The 22,117-nt window shown below is 37.4% G+C and overlaps 1 protein-coding gene across 1 annotated transcript in view; it reads left to right on the top strand.

The window, feature by feature from the left end:
* Positions 1–22,117, top strand: part of ACSS3 (acyl-CoA synthetase short chain family member 3) — a 171,914-nt gene that overhangs the window by 34,439 nt on the left and 115,358 nt on the right. Inside the window, exon 2 of the mRNA XM_066257582.1 lies at positions 1,040–1,184. Within this exon, the coding sequence (XP_066113679.1) occupies positions 1,040–1,184 (145 nt within the window). The remainder of the gene's footprint in view (positions 1–1,039; positions 1,185–22,117) is intronic.

Below are 22,117 nucleotides of genomic sequence, written 5' to 3'. Positions count from 1 at the left end.
GTGGAAAGAGCTTATATATTTTTTATGCAATTGGAGACATCCTATTTAATTGAAACTAATGTAGTATTTATCTATCATCTATCTATCTATCTATCTATCTATCTATCTATCTATCTATCTATCATCTATCATCTTTCAAAGAAGACTTGAATTTCCCAGTAAATGTGTTTTTATACCATGAGTCATCTACAATTTGCTCCTGCAGCTAGCAGTGTCTGTGCTGCACTAATACACAGTTCATTTCATTGCTGTAGATTCTTTTGTTGCTCTATACTCTAGTTCCATCCTAAGCAATGAAATACACAAAGATGTCACCTAGAAGTGTGAGGTATTTTTTTTAGTGCTCATCAAAATAAGTATGTATTAATTAAAATGAAAATGTCACTTCTGTACCATTTTTCATATCTAATCTATAGCTATAGTCACCTGGCATGACATGCAGGGGAAAACACTGTTTTAAGCGCAGCTCTGCCAAACTAGAAATATACAAACCTAGTTAAGCAACAATATCTTTTTTTAATTGATTTTTTATTATTTTTTAGAGAGAATGAGGAGGGGAGTGAGGGTGGAAGGGGAGAGAGAGAGAGGAGGAGAGAGAGAGAGAGAGAGAGAGAGAGAGATGATTCTACTGCTCACAAAAATTAAGGGATCAGAGAATGTGCAGATACTCTAGTCCTTTCAGCCTTTTGTATAGTGCATTTTCACCAATGAAATAAAAGTTGGTTTTGCATCTCATTTGCATAATATAACAACTTTCTTTGACTTGTCTTTTGCTTTTCTGGTGTTCTTGTTTAATAAAGAAAAAAATCAAATGCTTCTTTTTTCATTGCTTCATATTCATTTTGAAATATTCTTTAATTTTTATGAGCATTATATTTATGCAATCATTGGTTGACTCTTGTATGTGCCCTGAACCAGGATCAATCCTGTAACCTTGATGTGTTGGGACGATGCTCTAATCAATTGAGTACCTGGCCAGGGAAAGCAGCAATGTGTTCTGAAAAGAGTCATTCAGTTTTACTTTCCAATTATTTTTCAGGTTTGTGGAAGGAATGCTTAACATTTGTTATAATGCCATTGATCGTCATATTGAAAATGGTAAGGGAGATAAGATCGCTATCATCTATGACAGTCCTGTTACAAACACTAAGGCAACTATTACCTACAAAGAAGTCCTGGAGCAGGTAATATGAATTTCCTCTATATGTTATTTGGAAGGCATACAGAAATGATTTAAATAGCATATGTTATCCAAGAATGTGATGGTAACAGGGATGGGAGGGTGGGGGTGGCAAGGAAGGAGAGAGGGGGTGGGGGAGGGGAGGGGCACAAAGAAAACCAGATAGAAGGTGACAGAAGACAATTTGACTTTGGGTGAGGGGTATATAGCATAATCAAATGTCAAAATAATCTGGAGATGTTTTCTCTCAACATATGTACCCTGATTTATCAATGTCACTGCATTAAATTTAATAAAAAAATTATATTAAAAAAATAGCATATGTTATCATTGTATATAACCTTTAATTCTCTTAATCCATTGACATTACCAAATTTTTCTTTTGATGCACATTGGAAATGGAGGTGTGCTAACTCATTTGAGATGTTTCTATCCCTTAAATTTATACCTTAAAGTACTGAAAATCTCTACGAATATCTTCAGATCCTCTCTGGCCTCTGTTGTCCATCCCCATTGCCATCACCTTTCTCCAGCCATTCTAAATTTAGCTTCTGTACTGCTGAAGCTGTCTCCCAGCTTCCCCATTACCAGGTCTGCTCGTGTCACATCATCACCTAAACTGACACCAGAGATTTTTTTCTGCAGAAACCACATATTTCTCTACCTTACTTAGAATTTTTTCCCTTAAAAATGACTGTCATTTAGAGAGTAAAATGTGGACTCGTGGGATGCACAAGACCCCTTGGATTCTGATCACAGCAGCCCTCATATTTTTATTCCCCACATTTATGGCCATGAACACAGCTCTTTTTTCACCCTGGGGTCCTGTCCCTCCCTCAGGCCCCCCTGGCCCAGTACAGCTCTTTGTCCGTGTTCATTCCTATCTCTTATTTACTCTTTCTTAGTTTTTCTTTTTCTTTTGCACTTAGATAGTTCTTAGGTGAATTGTGATATTGGGCAGATGAAGTCTGAGATTTTCTTTGATCATTAGGATAGAAATGAAGTTTCAAAAGCAATTATAACAGTACTTGGGTATTGTGATCTGTGGGAGAGTTATTCTAGCTCTGGGGGCATTTATTTATACCTGATTTAAAGGGAGATAATAAATAGTCCAGTGTCTCGACCTTGACTTTATCAACATGCCAAGCCAGAGAAGTAAGTGTGGTGAGATGCTTGATGTATGTTGTAGGATGTTTAGTAGTATCCCTGTTTTCAACTCATTAAATGCCAGCAGCACCCCACTGAGATGGTCATAAATGACTCCAAATATTGCTAAATGTCCCCTGGGTGACAAAATCACCTCTAGTTGAGAACTACTGGTTGAACAGAGTCTGTCATACTAGGGTTTGTGAGCACTTGCTTTAAAATTGAGGATTTTCAAATTGCATTTTCTTTTTTTGCTTTTTCTAAAAACTTATTTAGGGTTTCCATTCAGTGTTAGAAAGTTTGTTCAACTTTTCCTGACTGGCTGAAATTATATCCTTTTGCACCCACAGTGTTTCTGTTTAGCCTTCTGAGAGAATTCAAGAAAGGCATTTGAGACAAAACAATAAACTTCCCAACCCTGAGTTGTTGCAATCAGTCATGAGAGAAAGTGGAGGCCACTTTGGCTCAGGCTGGGTAATAAGCCCAGCTTCAGCTGGTTTACACATAGCAGTGTTTATGAAAAGGGAAGACTAAGGACCCAGACTCAGGAAAATGGCACAGCCCAAGGGAGACGGGGCAGCGATGGAGAGCTAAGGAGAATCCACAAAAGGTCTAGTAACTAGACTTGCTGACTTGAGTCCATCTCCTTCTAGATTGACAGAATAAGAACATCTCACTGGCCAGATTTAGGTTACATGCCTAAAGTACTAGGCAGTGGAAACAAAAAGTCTTCTCCTCTCTGGATTTTATAAGATTTGGGTCCCTGCCTACTACTAGGACCCACATTAGGGAAATTGCAATCTAATAAGAAGAGACAGCACAAGACAGAACAAATCTGAATTATTCTGAAAATAACTATTGGGTACTTTATATTGGTCTGTGGGAACAGTATATTTTCTGAATAAATTATGCAGAGACAGAGCTCATATTGGGGCTGAGGAGGATAGGCACTCTGTTACCTAATGACTTTGTTATTCAAATGAGGCCGTGCCTTAATAATACAGCATAAATCTCTTAATAACCTGATATACTCCATGTTGTATTTTTGTTTGCATTTTCAACTTTAAGGCAAGGTTTATTCTTTGATTAAAACTTGTTCCTCCTGTCCAGGCGGTGGCACAGTGGATAGAGTGTCAGACTGGGACCCAGAGGACCCAGGTTCTTAAACCCCGAGGTCATCGACTTGAGCGTGGGCTTATCGGGTTTGAGCAAGGCTCACTAGCTTGAAACCAAGGTCACTGGCTTGAGCAAGGGGTCACTTCGTCTGCTGCCCCCCCCATCAAGGCACATATGAGAAAGCAATCAATGAACAACTAAGATGCCGCAAAGAATTAGTGCTTCTTATCTCTCTCCCTTCCTGTCTGTCTATCCCTATCTGTCCCTCTCTCTGTCTCTGTCACACACACAAAACAAACAAAAAACTTGTTTCTATTTAGCCACATTGTTACAAACTCATTAACATTAGGCCTAAGATACTGGTAAATCTTAATTGCTATACTGATTAGGCTGCTAATTTATGTATTAAAAATATCATCTATATCAACATATTACATTTGATACATAACCAAATATCAGAGTCAAAAAAAAACAAAAACCTTTGGAGAAACCTAAAATCAGAAGAGCTAAATAATGCCTCTTACTTGTCTCATTTTCTGTTTTCTTTTCAATCAATTCTATAAGGAAGTATGATAAATACACATTCACATTTGGCCTAGAAGTTGCTTTACTTATTCATCTTGATTTTATAATATTAAGTGTGGACTCTTAGACCCTCTTGAGGTTTGCACTGGTTCACTGGTTTCAGTTCGGCTTGTCATCAAAGTACTTAAAAGGTCTGTTTCTCTCACCTGCTGATGGCCTCTGATTCCCCAGGCATTTCTTCTCTCAAGAAGTTGTAAAGGAAAGACTGTTCGCAAAGAGGGTGGCATTGTGCTCCGCTTTCATTCCAGCTCCTGGTTCCCTGTGGCCTGTATTTTATTAAGCAGAGAAGACAAAGAAAGATTTAATGGGTAATGCCTTTGCGAACAAACAAAAAGAAGTGCCTTTGTGCTCCACTTGTTTTAATCTCTCCGGTCTCATTTCTACTGGGAGTTTCTGGCTAGGTAAAACTTTAGTTAGCATTTCTTATTTAATTAGTGAAGCAACTAATTTTAGGTTACATTGTTTCAAGGACATGAAAGAAGTGGAGATTTTACAGAATTATTCAGTAATACAGCTTATTCCAAAATTGCCATATTTTATGTTGATTTGATCATTTAAATAATCCTTTGAGGTTGTTATTGAGAGATTTGAGCCTGGTGTATGATCTATCATTCATCCAACAAATATTTATTTTATATGCCAAACACTGTTGAGAGCATGGAATACCAGGTAAATGGACTCATTCCTTATTTGCAAGAGACTAAAATAAATAGGTCCTGGCCTGTTGGTTCAGCAGTAGAGCATCAGCCCCACATGTGGAAGCCCCGGGTTTGATTCCCAGTCACAGGAGAAGTGACTATCTGCTTCTCCACCTCTCCCTCTTTTCTCTCTCTCTCTCTTTCACTCTCCCAAAGCCATTCTCAAATGGTTCAAGCAAAGTTGGCCCTGGGTGCTGAGGATGACTCCATGGCCTGAGGCGCTAAAATAGTTTAGTTGCTAAGCAATGGAGCAGCGGCCTTGGATGGTCAGTGCATTGCTTTGGTAGGGGGCTTGCTGGGTGAATCCTGGTTGGGGTGCAGGCAAAAGTATGTCTCTCTGCCTCCCTGCCTCTAACTGAATAACAGAGAGAGAGAGAGAGAGAGAGAGAGAGACTAAAATAACATGTAAACAGAGTAAACAGTAAGATGGTGATAGTGTTATATTCTGTGGAAACCCATGGGAAAGCCCCCAGCTCAGCCAGGGGTTAATAGGCTTTCTGGGAGAGTCAATACTTGACCAAAAGTGGGAAGGGAAAAATTATGGGGAGAGAGAGGTCTTACTTATGGAAGGAACAGGACTTGCAGAGCGATACTGAGGGCAGAGAGAACCGAGTGCCCCCACAGTGGCTTTGGCAGAACGTTCCCTACCAGGGTTTAGGGAGAGATAAGGCTGGAGTGAGCCAGACAGGATGACTGAGAGGTGCCACACTATGTATTTGTGCATTATCCTTAGGGCAGTTGAGATAAAAGAACAAAATCCAGCTCTGTAACGTATGTTCGTTGTGATCTGGCTCCTGTGACCTCCTTCCTGTCCCCATGGCGTTCGTTGTACTCCATACCCCAGCTACCCGCCTCCTGCAATCAACTCTCCGTTCCCACCTGAGAGCCTTTGTCCTTCCCTGCCCTCTGCTTGAAGTAGTTTAGTGTCGTTTTCTCGTCTAGAATTTTAAGTTCCACAAGGCACGGATTTTTGTTTTGTTCACAGGAACAGTGCTTGGTACATAGTGACTGTTTGTTGAATGATGAAGGAATGGATGAATGAAATACCATTTGGAATTTCTAGGTGACTGTAGTCTCCCACATTGCAGAAACTTCTTATCTTTAAATGGTATCAGTAATAGGACTTGATTTTCTTTCCAAGCAAATTCTAACTTCATAATATCTGTAAAGCTTATTTATAGTTGGCTTGGTAGTTCAAGATTAATATTTCCTCCTTGAATTTCCCATATATACAACTGTCATCTGTGTTCCCGGAGGCATATATGTGTCCTTTCTTGACGTGAGTAGTTTTGTCAAACCTCAGTGAAAGAGAAGGTATGTGTGTGAGAGTCTGTGTGTATATGTATATGTTGTATATAGTGTTTATCATTTTTAGAAATTGCTACACTGAGTTTATTTCTCCATCTCTAATTTTATTTCATATTTTCTCTGTATATAGTTTAAAAAAACCCTCTTCTTTTATTTATATTCAAACAATTATACATTTTTTTGTATTTATCCACAAAATAAAAGCATAAAACCTAAAAGCCATTTGAGAGATTTTCATGAATATATGTATATTGGGAAAAAGTGATAAAACCCAATGTGGGCTAAATTTTCCTGATTTAATTAAAACTGAAAGTGTCTATTATCTCTACTGAAGGTAATTTTTGGAAATATAATTATGACAGTGGTTGTAATTATAAAAGTTGAATAATTAAGATGAAAAAATGACTGAAATCTAGGGTCATGTCCCATGAGAAGCCCTCCTTCCCACCTCTGCCCTTTGGGATGCTATCTTCGATGTGTGAACCCCAGTGTCTCAGGAACCTGTCAGGGTAAGGTCATGCGATATTCCTTGGTCTACCTAGCACATCACTGGTATTTTTTCAAGCAAAGACCTAAAACATAAAAACCAGTTAATGCAGAAAATCAGTCTAGCCAGTGGTTGCCTTAGTGAGAGGAAAGGATGAAACTGTGCCTATTAATAGTTTTCTTTCCTTCAACTTCCTAAATCAGCAATAAAAACTTCATTTGTGTTATAGTCAGTGCCACTAAAAACTATTTCTATAAGGAAAATGATCCTTTTCATGCTTGTTGAATAGGTGAAGGGCGCTAGTATCAGATTGAACTTGTAGTGGTTCAGATATGTTCTTTCCTAATATCTAATTTTTTAAATAAAAACTTTTATTGAAATGTGATATGCATTCAGATGAGTGCATAGATCATAAGTACAAAGCTTGTTAGATTTTCACAAACATAACACTTCATGTTATGTATGTGATCTGTCATATAACCAAGGACAGAATATTCCCAGCCCCCTAGAAGCTCTTATTATGCCTCCCTTTACTCCTTTTTTCCACACCCTCAAGTCGTAATATTCAGACATCAAAAGACCATTCATGATGAGGTTTACCTGCTTTTGAACTTTGAATAAATTGAATAATAGGATGTACTCTTTTGCATTTGGTGTTGTTTTTTCCACTCCACCTTTTGTTTATGAGATTCTTTCATCTCAGTGCAAGAGGTTGTAGTTTGGTCATTAGATTGGTAATGACTAGATCGGGGCTGTTACACATAATGCTGCTGTACATATGTTTGTGCACTGACTTTTGCGAAGGTATGCGTGCACTTCTTTTGAGAATGTGCTTAGGAGTGAGATGGCTGGTTCATGGAATGTATACATGTTCAGTTTGAGTAATAGTGTCAAACCATTTTCCAGAGTGGTTGTACCAATTTCAATTCCTATCCCACCTCTGGTATAAGAGCGTGCTAGTTGTCGACACTTAGTATTGAGAATCCCCAGTCTTAATTTTGGATTTTCTGATGAATGTGCAGTGGCACTGCATTGTGGTTTTAAGTTGCTTTTCTCGAATATGATATTGAGCTCCTTTTCTTGTGCTTCTTGGCCAATTTTTGTTGTATTTTTCTCAAGGGCCCATTCAGATCTTTTGCCCAATTATTTTTCTATTTCGTTGTTACCATGTTAGCAAGCTGAAGGGGAAACTTTTTCACATCGGAAGAAAGTGCTTTACCAACATCTGAAAAGCTTAAGGAAAAATGATGATGTTTTAATACAAATGTTGATGAACTGAGTGGTTTGAAGTATCTAAAGCTGAGAAAACATTCTTTCCTATTTTAACTAGAACTGGTGATAAAAAGTACACTTTACTCAAAAATAAATAAGTAAATAAATAAACAAATAAAGGACACTTAACTCATCTCTACCAGTCTTTCTCTGGAGGAAATTTGGAGGCAGATGTCCTACGGTAGGATGACTTAAAGCAGGAAGCATGAGCCCCAGTATTTGAGGTGGGAAATTATCTACAGAAGTTGCTGCCCTAGGGCTTTAACTAACATTGGAAGGCTCTAAATATGTTGATTTTAAGTGGTTTGGCTCAATGTTGCTATTTTTGTGATCTATTTTGTATGATACAAAAGGGCATAATGGGTTTTAGCCAAAACACTTGTATTTAATTTGAAATGGAAGATGAGTATATACCAACTAATGATTTAATTAAAAAAAGATGTAACTGGAACCTTGTTTTGAATACCTTTTAGACTTCAGAAAATTTAAGTTAGTTTCTGAGTGTATTCCGTGTAAGGAAAATAAATATTAGACCAATTTAATATATAATATAGAAGAAATTAATTAAATAAAATATTTTAGTATTTCCTAGCTTTTTCCCCTTATGTTTAGAGCTATGTATTCAAAATTGAAAATATCTACAGATAATTTTTACATCAACCCAAAACAATAATACAACCAACTGCTTTGAATTTGAAATCAATAAGCACATAGATATGGGAAGTGATGCTGTTAACATTATTTTAATTCATTTGGCAGTTTCATGCTTACATAAATAGTTAAGTAAAATAAATTTGAATAAATCAATGGAAGGTTACAGTTAATAGAATTATTGTCAAGATTAGAAAACTTGAGGAAATTGATTATTCATTTCCTCATGCTATACTTGATTTAAGATAATTTTGTTTCCATTACAAAGCTAAATTACATTAACTTGATCATATATAGTTTTTATGGGAAATTTGGTCTATTTATGAATATTTATGATCGAATCTTGGCATATGTGATTGTCTATATTTACTTTGTGTATTAGTTAATAGTGTATGCATTATATTTATGAATATTTTATTTTTAAAAAGATGTATGGCTTCTTTAGTTGAGTGGTGTTATTGCTCTTGGAACAGATACAAAACTATTGCAATGATCTTACGACGTCCTTGTACCCCTCCTGGGTATTTAACAAATTTTCTGTGAGCCTTTCATATATATTGATTGACTTTTAGGATGTATTGACCAACAAAACCATAAAGGTTAACGGGAACATAGCCGAATGCTGGGAAATGTGGTGGATGTAGCCAGAGGAGTTGTCGTGTTTTATGTGCTGTCTGTAAAAATGCTGGAGGTGTTTGTTTAATTAAAGCTTTGATTAAATAATCAGTGCAGAATTTATCTAAATGCGGCAAGGTTCCTGTTAACATCTCATGCTTCTTCACCATTTGTCTTACCTTATAAGAAAAAATCTCAAAGAAACCATTTTTCTTTCAAAATTGTGAGATATAGAAACATTTTATAATGGAAAAATATTCTTATATAGTTTTTGTATTGACTTAAATTATTTTTATTTTAATGTACGTTTGAAACTAGGCCTTAATTAAGCCCAGTACGGATACTAAGCCATATCTGATTTATGCATTGGGTGAAAGCAAATCTACAAAGCCAGTCAAGCTCAAATGGACAGACACTGTTCATTTCATATAGTGAGAGATGTTTTGCTGGAACTGAATGGCCTGAAAAATGTTGAACAGTTCTGAGTGCTGTGGACCTAGACCCTCTAAGTTCTGCAACAAGTTTCTTGTGATGCCTCATTTCTCTTGTCAGCGCAGTCCTTGACCTTTCATAAACGCTTTCATTATATAATGCACCACAATATCATCTGGCCTTTATAAGAGATTCCACAAGATTATGAAAACAAATGCAGAAATACAGTGTAATTGGATGTGAGCTCAGATAGTCCAGAATATGCCATATTCGTTGTTAAAATGATCGTCACAATGACAACACAAAGTTTAAAAATTCTCATAGATTTGAAAATCTCTCTGCAGACCTCAGATTCAGAAACATTACACTACATAGTTTATTAGATAAAGTGCAAGGGAGCTGGCTTTAACTGGCAGCATGAGTTAATGGTACAGTACTTTAAAAAGAATATTCTTCCTTAGCCATTTAATGTGGTGTTTATAGCAGTCACACTGTAACTCTTTTTAAATAAGAATTGTCCTACATTTTGCATGTTTATTAGTGTATAAACAAATATACAAAGAAATAATAATTTCCACAACCTTTATGTTTGTTGAGGGAATATCGTCATATCTAGATGGCTTACATATATTATATGGAGTTAAATGTTTTTTATTAATAGTGTGTAGTAGATTCTGTTACTTCATAAACACAAATTTGAAAAAGTTTGCATGATAACCATATTATGCTAGATTTTTTTAGATAGCTACATAACGATATTTGAATACAAAATTGTGAAAAATGACTTTCCTAGTAGTTGCATTTTCTATTTTATTTTAATCCAGTTGTGTTATATTTTGAAAAATGTAATAAAACTTGCTCCAGGACTTGGAATATTTTCTTTAGGAACACTAGGAGACATCCAGAAATTAATCAATTGAGTTAAGCTGTTTTAAAATTTTATTTATGCCAGAGCTGTGGTGGCACAGTGGGTAAGCATCCACTTGGAACGCAGAGGTTGCTGGTTCTAAACCCTGGGCTTGCCTGTTCAAGGCACATATGGGAGTTGATGCTTCCTGCTTCTCCCCACCCTTCTCTCTTTCTCTCTTTTTCTCTCTCCTCTCTAAAATCATAAAAATTTATTTATTTATTTAAATTTTATTTATTTACTTGTAATTTATACTATATTTCTCCATATATCTATAAGAAGTACTTTTCTGAGTAGTGCTTGGTTTCAATCTATCCACTGTTGGAATCCATGGGAGTCCGAAAAGACCAGAGTAACAGGCTTTATTGAAAGGAAGAAAGGAACCCTGCTGGACACTTCTCTGGAGAGAATGGCACCAGTACAGACTAAAGGCAAATTTATAAGGTTTGGGAGAGCCTGAGGAGATACTGAGTCAGAAGTTCTGGTATGTTCCCTTTTACGATTTTACGGTTTTGGCTTCCTGGAACACTCCTTCTTGAGGTGGTTGACCAGCTTCCTGGAACTCTTCTGCCTCAGGAGCAATTGTCCAGTAAGTAAGGGTGAGGTCAGGCAGTCAGGCGAAGGGGAGTTGGAAGTTCTGGTAAATTCATATATCTATCATTTCTCAACTCTGTGGTATGATAGAAAAGGAAAAGAGGTGGGGGGAAGGAAAGGGTATGGAGTTCAGGAAGGAGGTTTGTCTTGGACCGGCTATCTTCTGGAGCTACTTCCTGCTGTTATCCCTATAGGGGGCCTCCTTTGTGAACCCCTCCCTGGGGCAGTTGGAGTAGGGATTGTAAAAGCATTTGATTGTAGGTAATTCTGGAGATTTCTCTCATTTGGGCCTGCAGGAACATTGTTCGGAGTAGGGGTGTATTTATAGGGTTCCAGATTTTTCTGTTTCGTGAGGGCAGGTATCAGGGTTGGTGTGTAGGGTTAGGTAGATTTTTCCAATTTTCTGATTGGCGAAGGTCAGCATGCAGTTCTGTAAGAAACTAGTGAACAAACATAAGAGGCAGGGTCCAAAAGTTAGAAAAATAAATAGGAGAGTGAGTGGACCAATGAAAGGCAATAGTGAAGACACCTAGTTTGCGTGAAACCACTGACTCAATGACTCGGGGTTTTTTTTTTACAAATTTTCTGGGCTTCAGAGAGAGGGAGAGAGAGTAAGACAGGGCAGTGGCCAGTCCCCCTGCCCCTAGACCTATTTTATAAAAATTTTTAAAGCAACAAGGAGAGAAATTACTTGTATAGCTCGTTTGGTCCTTAGATTGATGGGTAGTGTACTAAGAACTGGAAGAGGCTCATGGGGTGGGATTAGGTTGATATTTGGGGTGAGATAGATTAGGGTACAGGTTTCTGTCCAATTAGTAGGGAGACACATATAGGTGTTATGCCATTTTTCTACTTTAGCAGAAGTGGGAGTTGTCAGGATCATGGTGTGTGGTCCTGTCCATGTGAAAGTCAGTCTTTGGGTGATATAATGCTGGAAGCACCTCTTGGACAGTCTTTGAACAGTTTGCTGAGTAATCTGTAAATCCTGAAAGTACTTAGGGGAAGGGTGGTTACATTTCTACACTTTGCAGCTAAAGATTAAGTCCTAGTGACCACTGCTTCTAGCTGGAATTAGCAGCAGGTCCCAGCCTACAATAGGCACGGGGCATTGAGACAACAGGAATAAAGGAGATACTATACATTAAATAAAGTAACAAAATCAGACTGTCAATACCCATAGTAGAGATCTTCGAGGGATAAAAAAACTCAAATATTCAGGCAAGGCATAGTAGATAGCCCTTGTGTTTCCAAGAAATGAGATCAGCTTATCTGCTACTTGGAAGAAATACCTTAGGCTCGTGAATGATGTCCTTGGGCCTTCAGTGGCAATTCCCAGCATGCTGGGCAAGGTCAGGTCACAGGTAGCTGGAGCAGAGCTAGAAGAGACTGAACCCTCCTTCCATGGAGCAAGGGGGCAGCTTACCTTCTCGTGTCACTTTTTCACAGCACAGATATGTCAACCAGTGGGGCCAGGAAGCATGGCAGGCTTCAGTTCAATGACCTTTTTTTCCACTCTTGAAGCAGGGTCCTGATGGAATCTTATGAAGCCCTTTAGGGTGCTGGAGCCTTTAGAGCGTATGCAAAAAGCTGGTATTTCATGACCTCTTTTGGGCCTTATTTGCATTTTTTGTTACTCCCTTGGCCATTATAGACCTTAAAAGCCATGCTCAGAAGATCTGACTGAGGGGCTTGACTAAGAGAGTAAAATTAGGAATCTAGTGTCTAAAGAAGCATATTAGACTGAGGGATAAAAGGATTTGATTTGCGGTGGTAGGTGGTTGGAGATTATGGAGAGTCTGAGGTTCAATTTAGGGTGAGACCTCAGGTGGTGGGGTTAAGGTGATGCCCAGATAGACTACGGACTGAGAATGAAGTTGAGCCTTAGCAGAGAAGACATGATATCCCTTCCTGGTGAGGAAGTTAAGAAGGGTGGTGGTGTGTTTCCTTGAGGCAGGCAGGGAGGGGCTGCAGAGGAGTAGGTTATTTACATATTGTAAGAGAGTACTAGTTTTGAGATTGCATTGCTGCTAAATCCTGAGCTAGTGCCTGCTCAAACAGGTGTGGGCTGTTTTTGATCCCCTGGGGTAAGACAGTCCATGTAAATTGCTGGGCTGATTTAGTGTCCAGGTCAGTCCAGGTGAATGCAAACAGAAAGTAAGAGTCAGGGTGTAGAGGAATGGAAAAGAAGGCATTCTTGAAATCTGGGACTGTGAAGTGAGTGGTATTTGAGGGAATGTGTGACAGTAACTTGTAGAGATTAGGGACTACTGGATAGAGGGGATCTACTGCCTCATTGATTAGTTGTAAGTCTTGTACAAGGCGATAAGCTCCTGAAGGTTTTTGAACAGGAAGGGTGAGGGTATTGCAGGGAGAGTCCATAGGGATGAGTAAGCCTTGATTTAAGAGGCGGGTAATTATTGGTTTAAGGCCTTAGAAACAACTCAGTTATACATTAAACAAAGACTTCACATACAAATTTTAAATTAAGGAATTTAAATGAGCATGCTTTACTTATTTCAATTAAAATTATAGTACAGATATTTTCTGACAAACAAAGAGACAAAACAGATTACTTACATAGCTCAATAGACAACTCTGCATTTTTTAAGCTGTTCTAGATGGCCGGGAGTTGTCAGCACAGAGGGGAGGAAGAGAGAAAACTGACGGATGGACAGTGTGAACAGCTGGGTGGAAAGAAGGAGGGTCAGAATCTGCAGGAGGAGAGGGAGGAGATTAAATTGCTGATGGTGGCACCACGTGGTCAGAGGAGTCAAAAAGATTTGGAGCTCTAAAGAGAGGGAGAAGACGAGGGGGAGAAAGGCATAGCTGTAGCCAAAGCCGGTGGGGTGGGAGGATGGGTAAGATACAGCTGAAGCTGGTGGGGAGGGGGTAATATGTCAAAGAAGAAGAACACAGTGGAGAATGGAGGGGCCCTTGGCCATCAGGGGAGGAGAAAGAGACAATGGTATTTGCAGGTGAATGGAAAACAAGATTCAGTGAAGAGAGTGGAGGGGGCTTTCTGGAAGGAAGAGACTCAAGTGGAAGAGATTTGCAGAGGGACAAGAGAGGGGTCCCGAGAGAGGGGTGCCCCCGGGGGTCCTGCAGGAAGGGGAGAGTTGGGAGTCCACAGAGAAGGAAAGATTAGGAGTGAAGGTTTTAGGTGAGGTTTCTCTGGCCAAAAACAGCCTGCATATAGAACAAGCAGCACAGAAATTAAGGACAGGAGCGAAGGTAAAAGGTAGCCTACATGTAAGGAATTTCTGAAGCTCTCCCAGTCCAGTGGCAAACATTATTTAGGTCCTCAGAATATTGTAATTGAATGTCCCATTTTTAGGCCAATGGGAGTCATTGTCAAGCCTATATTGAGGCCAGGCTGTATTGCAAAGGAAAATGAGTTTCTTTGGCTTGAGGTCAAAGAGACCTAATTTAGTAAGATTTTTTAGAAGACAGCTCAGTGGGGTTTGGTAAGATGGCTTTGACTCCAAAGAGCTCATTGTGGAGTTTAGGGATCTAGAGAGGGCACCCCCGCCTCTAATCACAATCTCAAAGGAGAAAGCCCTCCTGGGGGATGTGGAGTCGTCCTACCTAGGGGTCGTCACCACCTAAGAAGGAGCTCTGAGAGAATGTGGAGGCATTTGGCTAAGCACTTAGTCTTTTAGAATGTGCTGTCTCTAAGACAGAAATTGTCAAACCCCTCAGAATGTGAGGCTGACCGGAGAAAGCCGTCCGACGATGGATTAGGGATTTATGGGTTGAATTAAAGCCAGCCAAGAGAAGGAAGGGAGAAACTCCTTACCTTCAGTCCAGCAGGGGTTCAGGACAGGGACAGATCGCCGGCCAATCAACCTACAATTACAAGTCCAAACAGAATCAGGGAGTAAGCCCAGGATGAGCTGCCACTGCCCATTGTTTCCCTGGTTGTAAGTTTGGATGGCAAAGAGGGATCGTCCAGGCAGTTAGTACCCTGTCCCAGGTTTCAGCACCAGATGTTGGAATCCATGGGAGTCTGAAAAGACCAGAGTAACAAGCTTTATTGAAAGGAAGAAAGGAACCCTGCTGGGCACTTCTCTGGGGAGAAGGGCACCAGTACAGACTATAAGGCAAATTTTGTAGGGTTTGGGAGAGCCTGAGGAGATACTGAGTCAGAAGTTCTGGTATGTTCCCTTTTAGGGTTTTACGGTTTCAGCTTCCTGGAACACTCCTTCTTGAGGCAGTTGACCAGCTTCCAGGAACTCTTCTGCCTCAGGAGCGATTGTCCAGTAAGTAAGGGTGAGGTCAGGCAGCCAGGTGGAACAACCAAAGGGCAGTTGGAAGTTCTGGTAAATTCATATATCTATCATCCACCAAACTGCTTAACACATAATATAGCTTGAAATACAGTGCATTAACAGTGAAAAATAATCAAGTTAATATTCTTGCAATGCTTGTAATTAAAGAGAGAAGAATAAAATGAATACAAAATAAAAATTATTGGCTATATTGATGCTAGAGTAAACCAGATTCAATTAGATGAAAGTACAGGATAGATAGAGACCAATGAAGATGTTCTGAGAGGTCTTTCTGCACATGTTAAAGAGTGACAGAGTGTGATGTGAAGGTGAAGGAGGCAAGTGGAGGTGGTCCATGAAAAAGAGATTGCCTGAGGTGGGGTAAATGAGTGATAGGGTGAACAGTGGAGGGAAAGAAGGATACCTCAGTGTAATTTCCTCAGGACTGAAAGACATTGTGAGGATCAGCTGGACACAAATGCGTGAGGTAACTCTTGAGTTTGGCCTTTTTGGTAGATCGATATGGGGAATGAGTAAAGAACATAGTTAATTGGAGCATATAACTTTCAGAGTATTTATTTTAAACCTTTGGTATTACCACACTGTGTAACAAACCCGCATTTTTAGACAGTTTGCATTTTGGACAAAATCTGTATTAGATGGTATAGTTTTAAATGGTTCTGACTTTCAGTAGTTAACCCCAAAGAGTCCCTTCTGTTTTCACCTCTCTGCTTACACTGGTTAGATTCTTCACTTTAATAACAGAACTCTCTTGCTAACATCCTTCCCTGTCATGCACAGTATCACCCATCTCACCTCCATGGCAGAACTCCAGACCTGGATAAGTTCAATCCTATCTTTTCTTCTGTATCACAATATGCTAAATCCTGTAGAGAAAAAAAAATCACTAACTCCAGCTACGGGTTTACTATAAATTAGTGGTTTCCGGTATTTACTTCAATGCTGCATTTTAATTTTTTCTTTAACATTTCATTGATATGTTTTGTGTCTTCCCTCCAAAGGCTATTTTGAATTGACCTTTTCACCTCCATGCCTCAAGCTTAAGAGGGAACATTAATTTAAACCAATGAACCAACCTTGTGAATGGCATTACTTTCAAACTGGTAGCTAAACTCCAAAACTGGGACCCAATTTGAAACTTCTCACCCTCTCACTACTTCTCTGCATGCATCAATCACCAATCTCTGTACAGTCTGCACTAAGCATTTCTCAAATTATATCATTTATTTATATCCCCACTGTCACAATCCTATTTTTTTGCAATAATCATTGCAGTGTAAGAATATGGATAGTGCCTACTTCTAAAGAGTACTTAACACTGTTAAATTCATACATATTGTTCTTAGGATAAATCTAAGCTTAATCGGGCTTAACAAAGTTCTAAATGATATATGATACTGAGTTTCTCTCTTGATATGTGATATTGAGTCTCTTTTTAAGCGAGAGAGAGATAGAGACAGGAAGGGAGAGATGAGAGAAGCATCAACTTGTAGTTGTAGCACCTTAGTTCTTTGTTGATTACTTTCTCACACATGCCTTGATGGGATGGGGGGAATCCAGCTGAGCCAGTGACCCCTTGCACAAGCCAGCAACCTTGGGTTCAAGCCAGCCACCATGGAGTCATGTCTATGATCCCACACTCAAGCCGGTGACCCCATGCTCAAGCTGAATGAAACCTGGGTCCTCAGATTCCCAGGTTAATGCCCTGTCCACAGAACCACCACCTGGTCAGGCATATATTGAGTCTTTCTATACCTCTCCAACCCATCTCACAACCCGCTTCACCGTGAATTCTTTCTCTGTCCATTCTGAACTTTGTTTATTTTCTCAGGCAAATGCCTGGTTTAAGTTAAAAATGCCATAAGAATTAGAAATTTGGCAGAAACTATCAAATGAGTAAAAGCAGGAAGATATCATTATTACTTTACCAGCACCCCCTCAAATAGAAATATTTTAAAATGTTGAAAAATGGAGTCAATCATTTTTTTCTATCGTTTTTATTACATACACTTTCTTTTTTATTATATATGCTAAATTATTGCCATGTGTTAATGAAAGACATCAGTTACATTTTCTATTCTTTTAGACTTTGGACTTCTCCTTGATGTAGGATTATTTTCTCTGTCAACAATGGCCAGACTGTTAAGTAGAAGTACAATTTTAAAATTAACAAGATGTCCCTTTCAAGATGTGATAAATTCTGATGACCTATTTGTAAACCACAATATATGAATATTAAAGAAATAGAAGAGCACATTCTTTATTAAGTGTATGAGCTCATATGAATAAAGACATGTAGAATTAAACTAATTTTCTATGAAATATAGTCAGAAAATCACATTAGTTGTGAAAGCATACAGATTGTTGAAATTGTGGCTACTTTGAGCCTGAACTAAATGGATTAAAGATTTTGCTTTCATTTTGCTTGCAAATACATAGTCTTAAAATGACCAAATATTGATTGAAACCCACTTGTGAAGAAAATGAAAATGAGAAAAATAATTATTCTGAATAAAGATGTTTACTCCTTCATTTGGAGAAAATTATTTGAGAAGAGTATTTCCTAACTGGCAAGTAACTGTTTTGAACCTAAGATAAGATTTTACAATTTTTCTTCTAAAACTTAATGGAATTCAATTTTTAAATATGAAACATATTTTCCTCTGTGTTTTAAAAAGTGATAAATTGGCTCTTAAATATAAATGGTGTCTACCTTTATATTTTGAGGAAAGATTTCTCTTTTTTTAATAGCACCAACTCTACTTTTCTGCTATTCAAAGGCTTATCTCACAATTGAATTGACTTAGTATATAGTTTCACATGCAAATGAATATTATCTCAATATCATACCCAATGAATTGTCACTGTCTCTAAAAATTATATATCTAGACACTTTACTATAAATTTTATCCTTTTGGTAGTTCTGTACGTGTGTCCAAGTAGGAAAAGCAAAAACATTTGTTTAATGTATGTGTGTATATACATACATAAATACATGATTAGCTTAATATATCTTAAAGTAATATGCAGGTATTTTAGGTAATCATCTCTTTCTATGAGAAATTCTATATATTCTGAAGAACAGATCATTTCTCCCCAATTCTGGTAAACTGTTTTCTCAGATATTATTATTGGTTTTTCACCCTTTGAGTAGTGAGTTTTCTCATGCTCGCTGACCCCCAGGAGTGAGTTTTTCTCAATGAAATTAGTTCCAGTCACAGTTTTATTAACTTAAAATCATGTTTGTTTGATAACCAATTTATAGAAACAAGAAGAACATACATTTGCCTTTTTTAATGTTGCCTTACACATTTTTAAAATAAATCGATCGTACTCTGGATGGTCAGGAAGCATGTGGACGTACATGAACATTCGTACTATTCAAAGGTTAAAATTAGTTCTATTTTCTGTGATATGGTCAGGGTTTGTAGTGTAACATCATTACAGCTTGAAATATGCTTTCTTTGTTCTCTCTTTCATATAGTTTCTTTGACATAGCTCTGAGGTTGCCCATGATTGTTGTCTGTGTACTATAATTTGTTCATCAACACTATGTTTGTCATACAAACATGATTTTCTTTAGATGAACACATCTGCTATTTGTAAAGTGTTAATATACTCTTTAGAACATACTATTTGGTCATTTTCTACTGATGTTTATATTTGTGATATAAGCATTTGATCATAAAATTATTCTAAACCCAGACTGCTTTTGAATGAAGATTTTTCAGAATAAGTAAATAAAAAATTTATTGATATCTCTTTCATTATTCATACTAGTATGTTTTCACTTTATAAGTCTAAATTTAATATAAGTAAATTTAAAGGTTTACTTTGCATCTAAACCAAATATATGTGTATACCATTTCACATTACATGAAGATCTGTTGTTGTATTTTCTTATTTTATCATTACTGTTTATGTATGCTATTATCAAAGTAAGGGACATCCAAATCTATAAGAATTTTTATGAGTTCATTTGAACCAAACTGGCAACAACCTCGAGGAGGTAAGATTTCTAGAGATTGAGAAAATGTTCCTGAGAACGGCAGTTCTGCACCTTATTTTACACATTGGAATCAAAGGAGGAGGTGTAAGGAGGGTACGTGAAATTCATTGGTGGTCAATTCAGGAGGCGGAGAAAGCAAAGGGGGGTAATCTTTGAGATTCCATAGACACACACTTCTTTACATGCTGGATAAGATGTTAACAGTGAACATGTACAGCTCATAGAGATGGTATGAGGGGGACAAGGTAACAATGGGGGTTTCATGGTCTTGTGCTCTGGAGAAAGATGGTGCCCTGACGAGCCTGGATAAAGGAGGACTGCCCAGACATGCCAACAGTATGTTATCATAGAGGGAAAAAACCATAGACAGGCTCAGATAAGGTAAAGATTGACCTTTGTAAAGGAAGACACGGGCCTAGGATATGACTACCCACCATGACTTGCTTTTAGTTAAGAAGTTTTTAATTTCAGACCATCCTATGTGGTTACTGTAGGTCTCTGAGTTTGTAAGGCCACTGTGCAGTCCTCCCCTGAGCTTGCTTAGTATTTGACCCCTTTTCCCGCCAGACAGTTATTACTCTTGGACTTCGAATTGCTTTGCTTTAAGGACCATGTGTGCCTTATTTTGGTATCTGTAGACTTGACTTCAGTGTAGGATAGATAGCAGATATTATATAAAACACTGACAATGGCAGGATATAATCTTTAGTGGGAAGAAGCAAACACTGGTGTATCTAAATGGATACATACATTCGTCTGTTTCTCCAGGCCTCCTGAGCGCCTCAGTTATCCTCACTTGAGCAGAATAAGAGTGGCCTAGCCATGACTGCATGGCTTGTGCATTTTCTTTGATGTCAGAGTAAAAGCCACATTTAGTAGTGTGTGCATGATATAAAATCATTAAGTTGTTGATCAATTAAAACACAATTTTAAGAAGGTACAGCAATGAATATGAATTTAATGAATTGCAGATGATTTAACCTTTTGTTCAGTTGAAAAACAATAGGTCATACGAGATATATATTAAATATTTTACCATCGGAAAATGATAGAAATTTTAATTCTATACTAAAACATCTATGGTAAGATAAACAGTGTATATATAAACATCTATGGTAATATCTATCTATCTATGTATCTATCTATTTTTCTACATATACTAATCTTACCATAGATATTTTAGTATAGTTATAATTTCTATTATCTTCTAAAGGTAAAATATTAATATATCTGATATATGTTATCTTGTATATGTATATATACAATTTAATAAAAATAGTATCTTTTTCTTTTTTTTATATATTTATCACTTGAAAGTAAACAAAAACAAGATAAACCCTGAAATAACAATCATCAAATTGTCCTTTGTGCTGAAATGTCTTAGTTATTATGAACTCTTAGGAGTCTGGGATTTCTAGATTTTTTTCTCTATTGTTCACTCTTGTGTACATTTTTCTTCAAAATGATTTTATTTGCATCTGAGATAATATTATTATGTATTCAGCTCTATTATGTATTCTTATATTAACCAACTCCAGATTTATAAATATTTTAATATTAAATCAATGTACATTTTTTTCTTGCTGAGAGCACATATTTTTTCCATAAACCTATTAGAAGTCTCATTAGAAACATATTTTCCCAGACATTTTTTCATATATATAAGAATATATATATGAATATATATGAATATATGTGAATATATATGAATATATATATAAATATGTATATATGAATATATATATATACAGTACACACACACACATATATTTTTAAAATTTAGAGGTTACAATGGATAATTTTCCTGGAGTGACAGTGTAGTAATAGCCCAGGAAACTACTACAAAATAAATTTTCTCTATTGATCACATAAAACTGTTGTCTTTCGGGCATCTGTGGTGTGGTTAGCGAAGTACCAGAACATTGAGGAGTAGCTGCAAGAAGCGAGGTTAACTAGGCCAAATGCCCGCCATCTAGTGGCTATACACATCTAATGCAGCCTAATTTGAAAAGGTCTTCAAAGCAGTGGTGAAAACAGAGATGCCTACAGGAGCCAAGCAAATAATATAAATATAAATAGAAAAAGGGGGTGGAGAAAAAATCAATTATTGGCATATATCTCCTTCTGTGATTATAAATTTATGGTATAAGCACATAACATAAACAAGAAGTAGAAAAATGTGTTTTAAATTGAGAATGGAAAGAAAAATGCAAGTTCTGTGATTAATAGTCCCAGGGAATGGCGAATTATATAGCCAACTGGGCAGCTGATCACAGATTCAATTAACTGTTGTCATCCAAGAACACAAACACAAAATGCTAGACTTTCTAATTTTTCAAGAGAAACTAGAAATCTGGATTTGTATATGAAACTGTTTAATTTCAATCTCAGCTCGATTTTTTTTTAAATTTATTGATTTTTAGTGAGAGAAGAGGGAGGGAGAGAAAGAGAGACAGGCACATCACCTGTTACCGTATGTGCACTGACTGGGAAGGGAACTGGTGACCTCGGTGCTTCCAGGCATTGCTAAACACCCGAGCTATCTATCCTGCCAGGGCTCATTATTTCCAAGATTTGACATGGTAACTTAAATACATTTTGGAGTGCCATTTTGCCATTTTGAGATCTTCCTTTCAAATAAGGTCTTTAATATATTTTATTTCTTTCAGAGTACAGAAAAGTTTTTGGCATCTTTTAGCAACATTGTGAAGTGAGAATGGAATATAAAGTTACTGAATTATTGCTAGCTTAGGTTTTTTTTTTTTATAGCGAGAGGTATAGGTAGAGACAGGAGAGAGAAGGACAAGCATGGACAGACAGAAAGGGAG

The sequence above is a fragment of the Saccopteryx bilineata genome, chromosome 2, assembly GCF_036850765.1.
Source record: "Saccopteryx bilineata isolate mSacBil1 chromosome 2, mSacBil1_pri_phased_curated, whole genome shotgun sequence".
Lineage (NCBI taxonomy): Eukaryota > Metazoa > Chordata > Mammalia > Chiroptera > Emballonuridae > Saccopteryx > Saccopteryx bilineata.
Note: the sequence above shows the minus strand (reverse complement) of the source record. Positions and strands in the feature narration are given on the sequence as shown.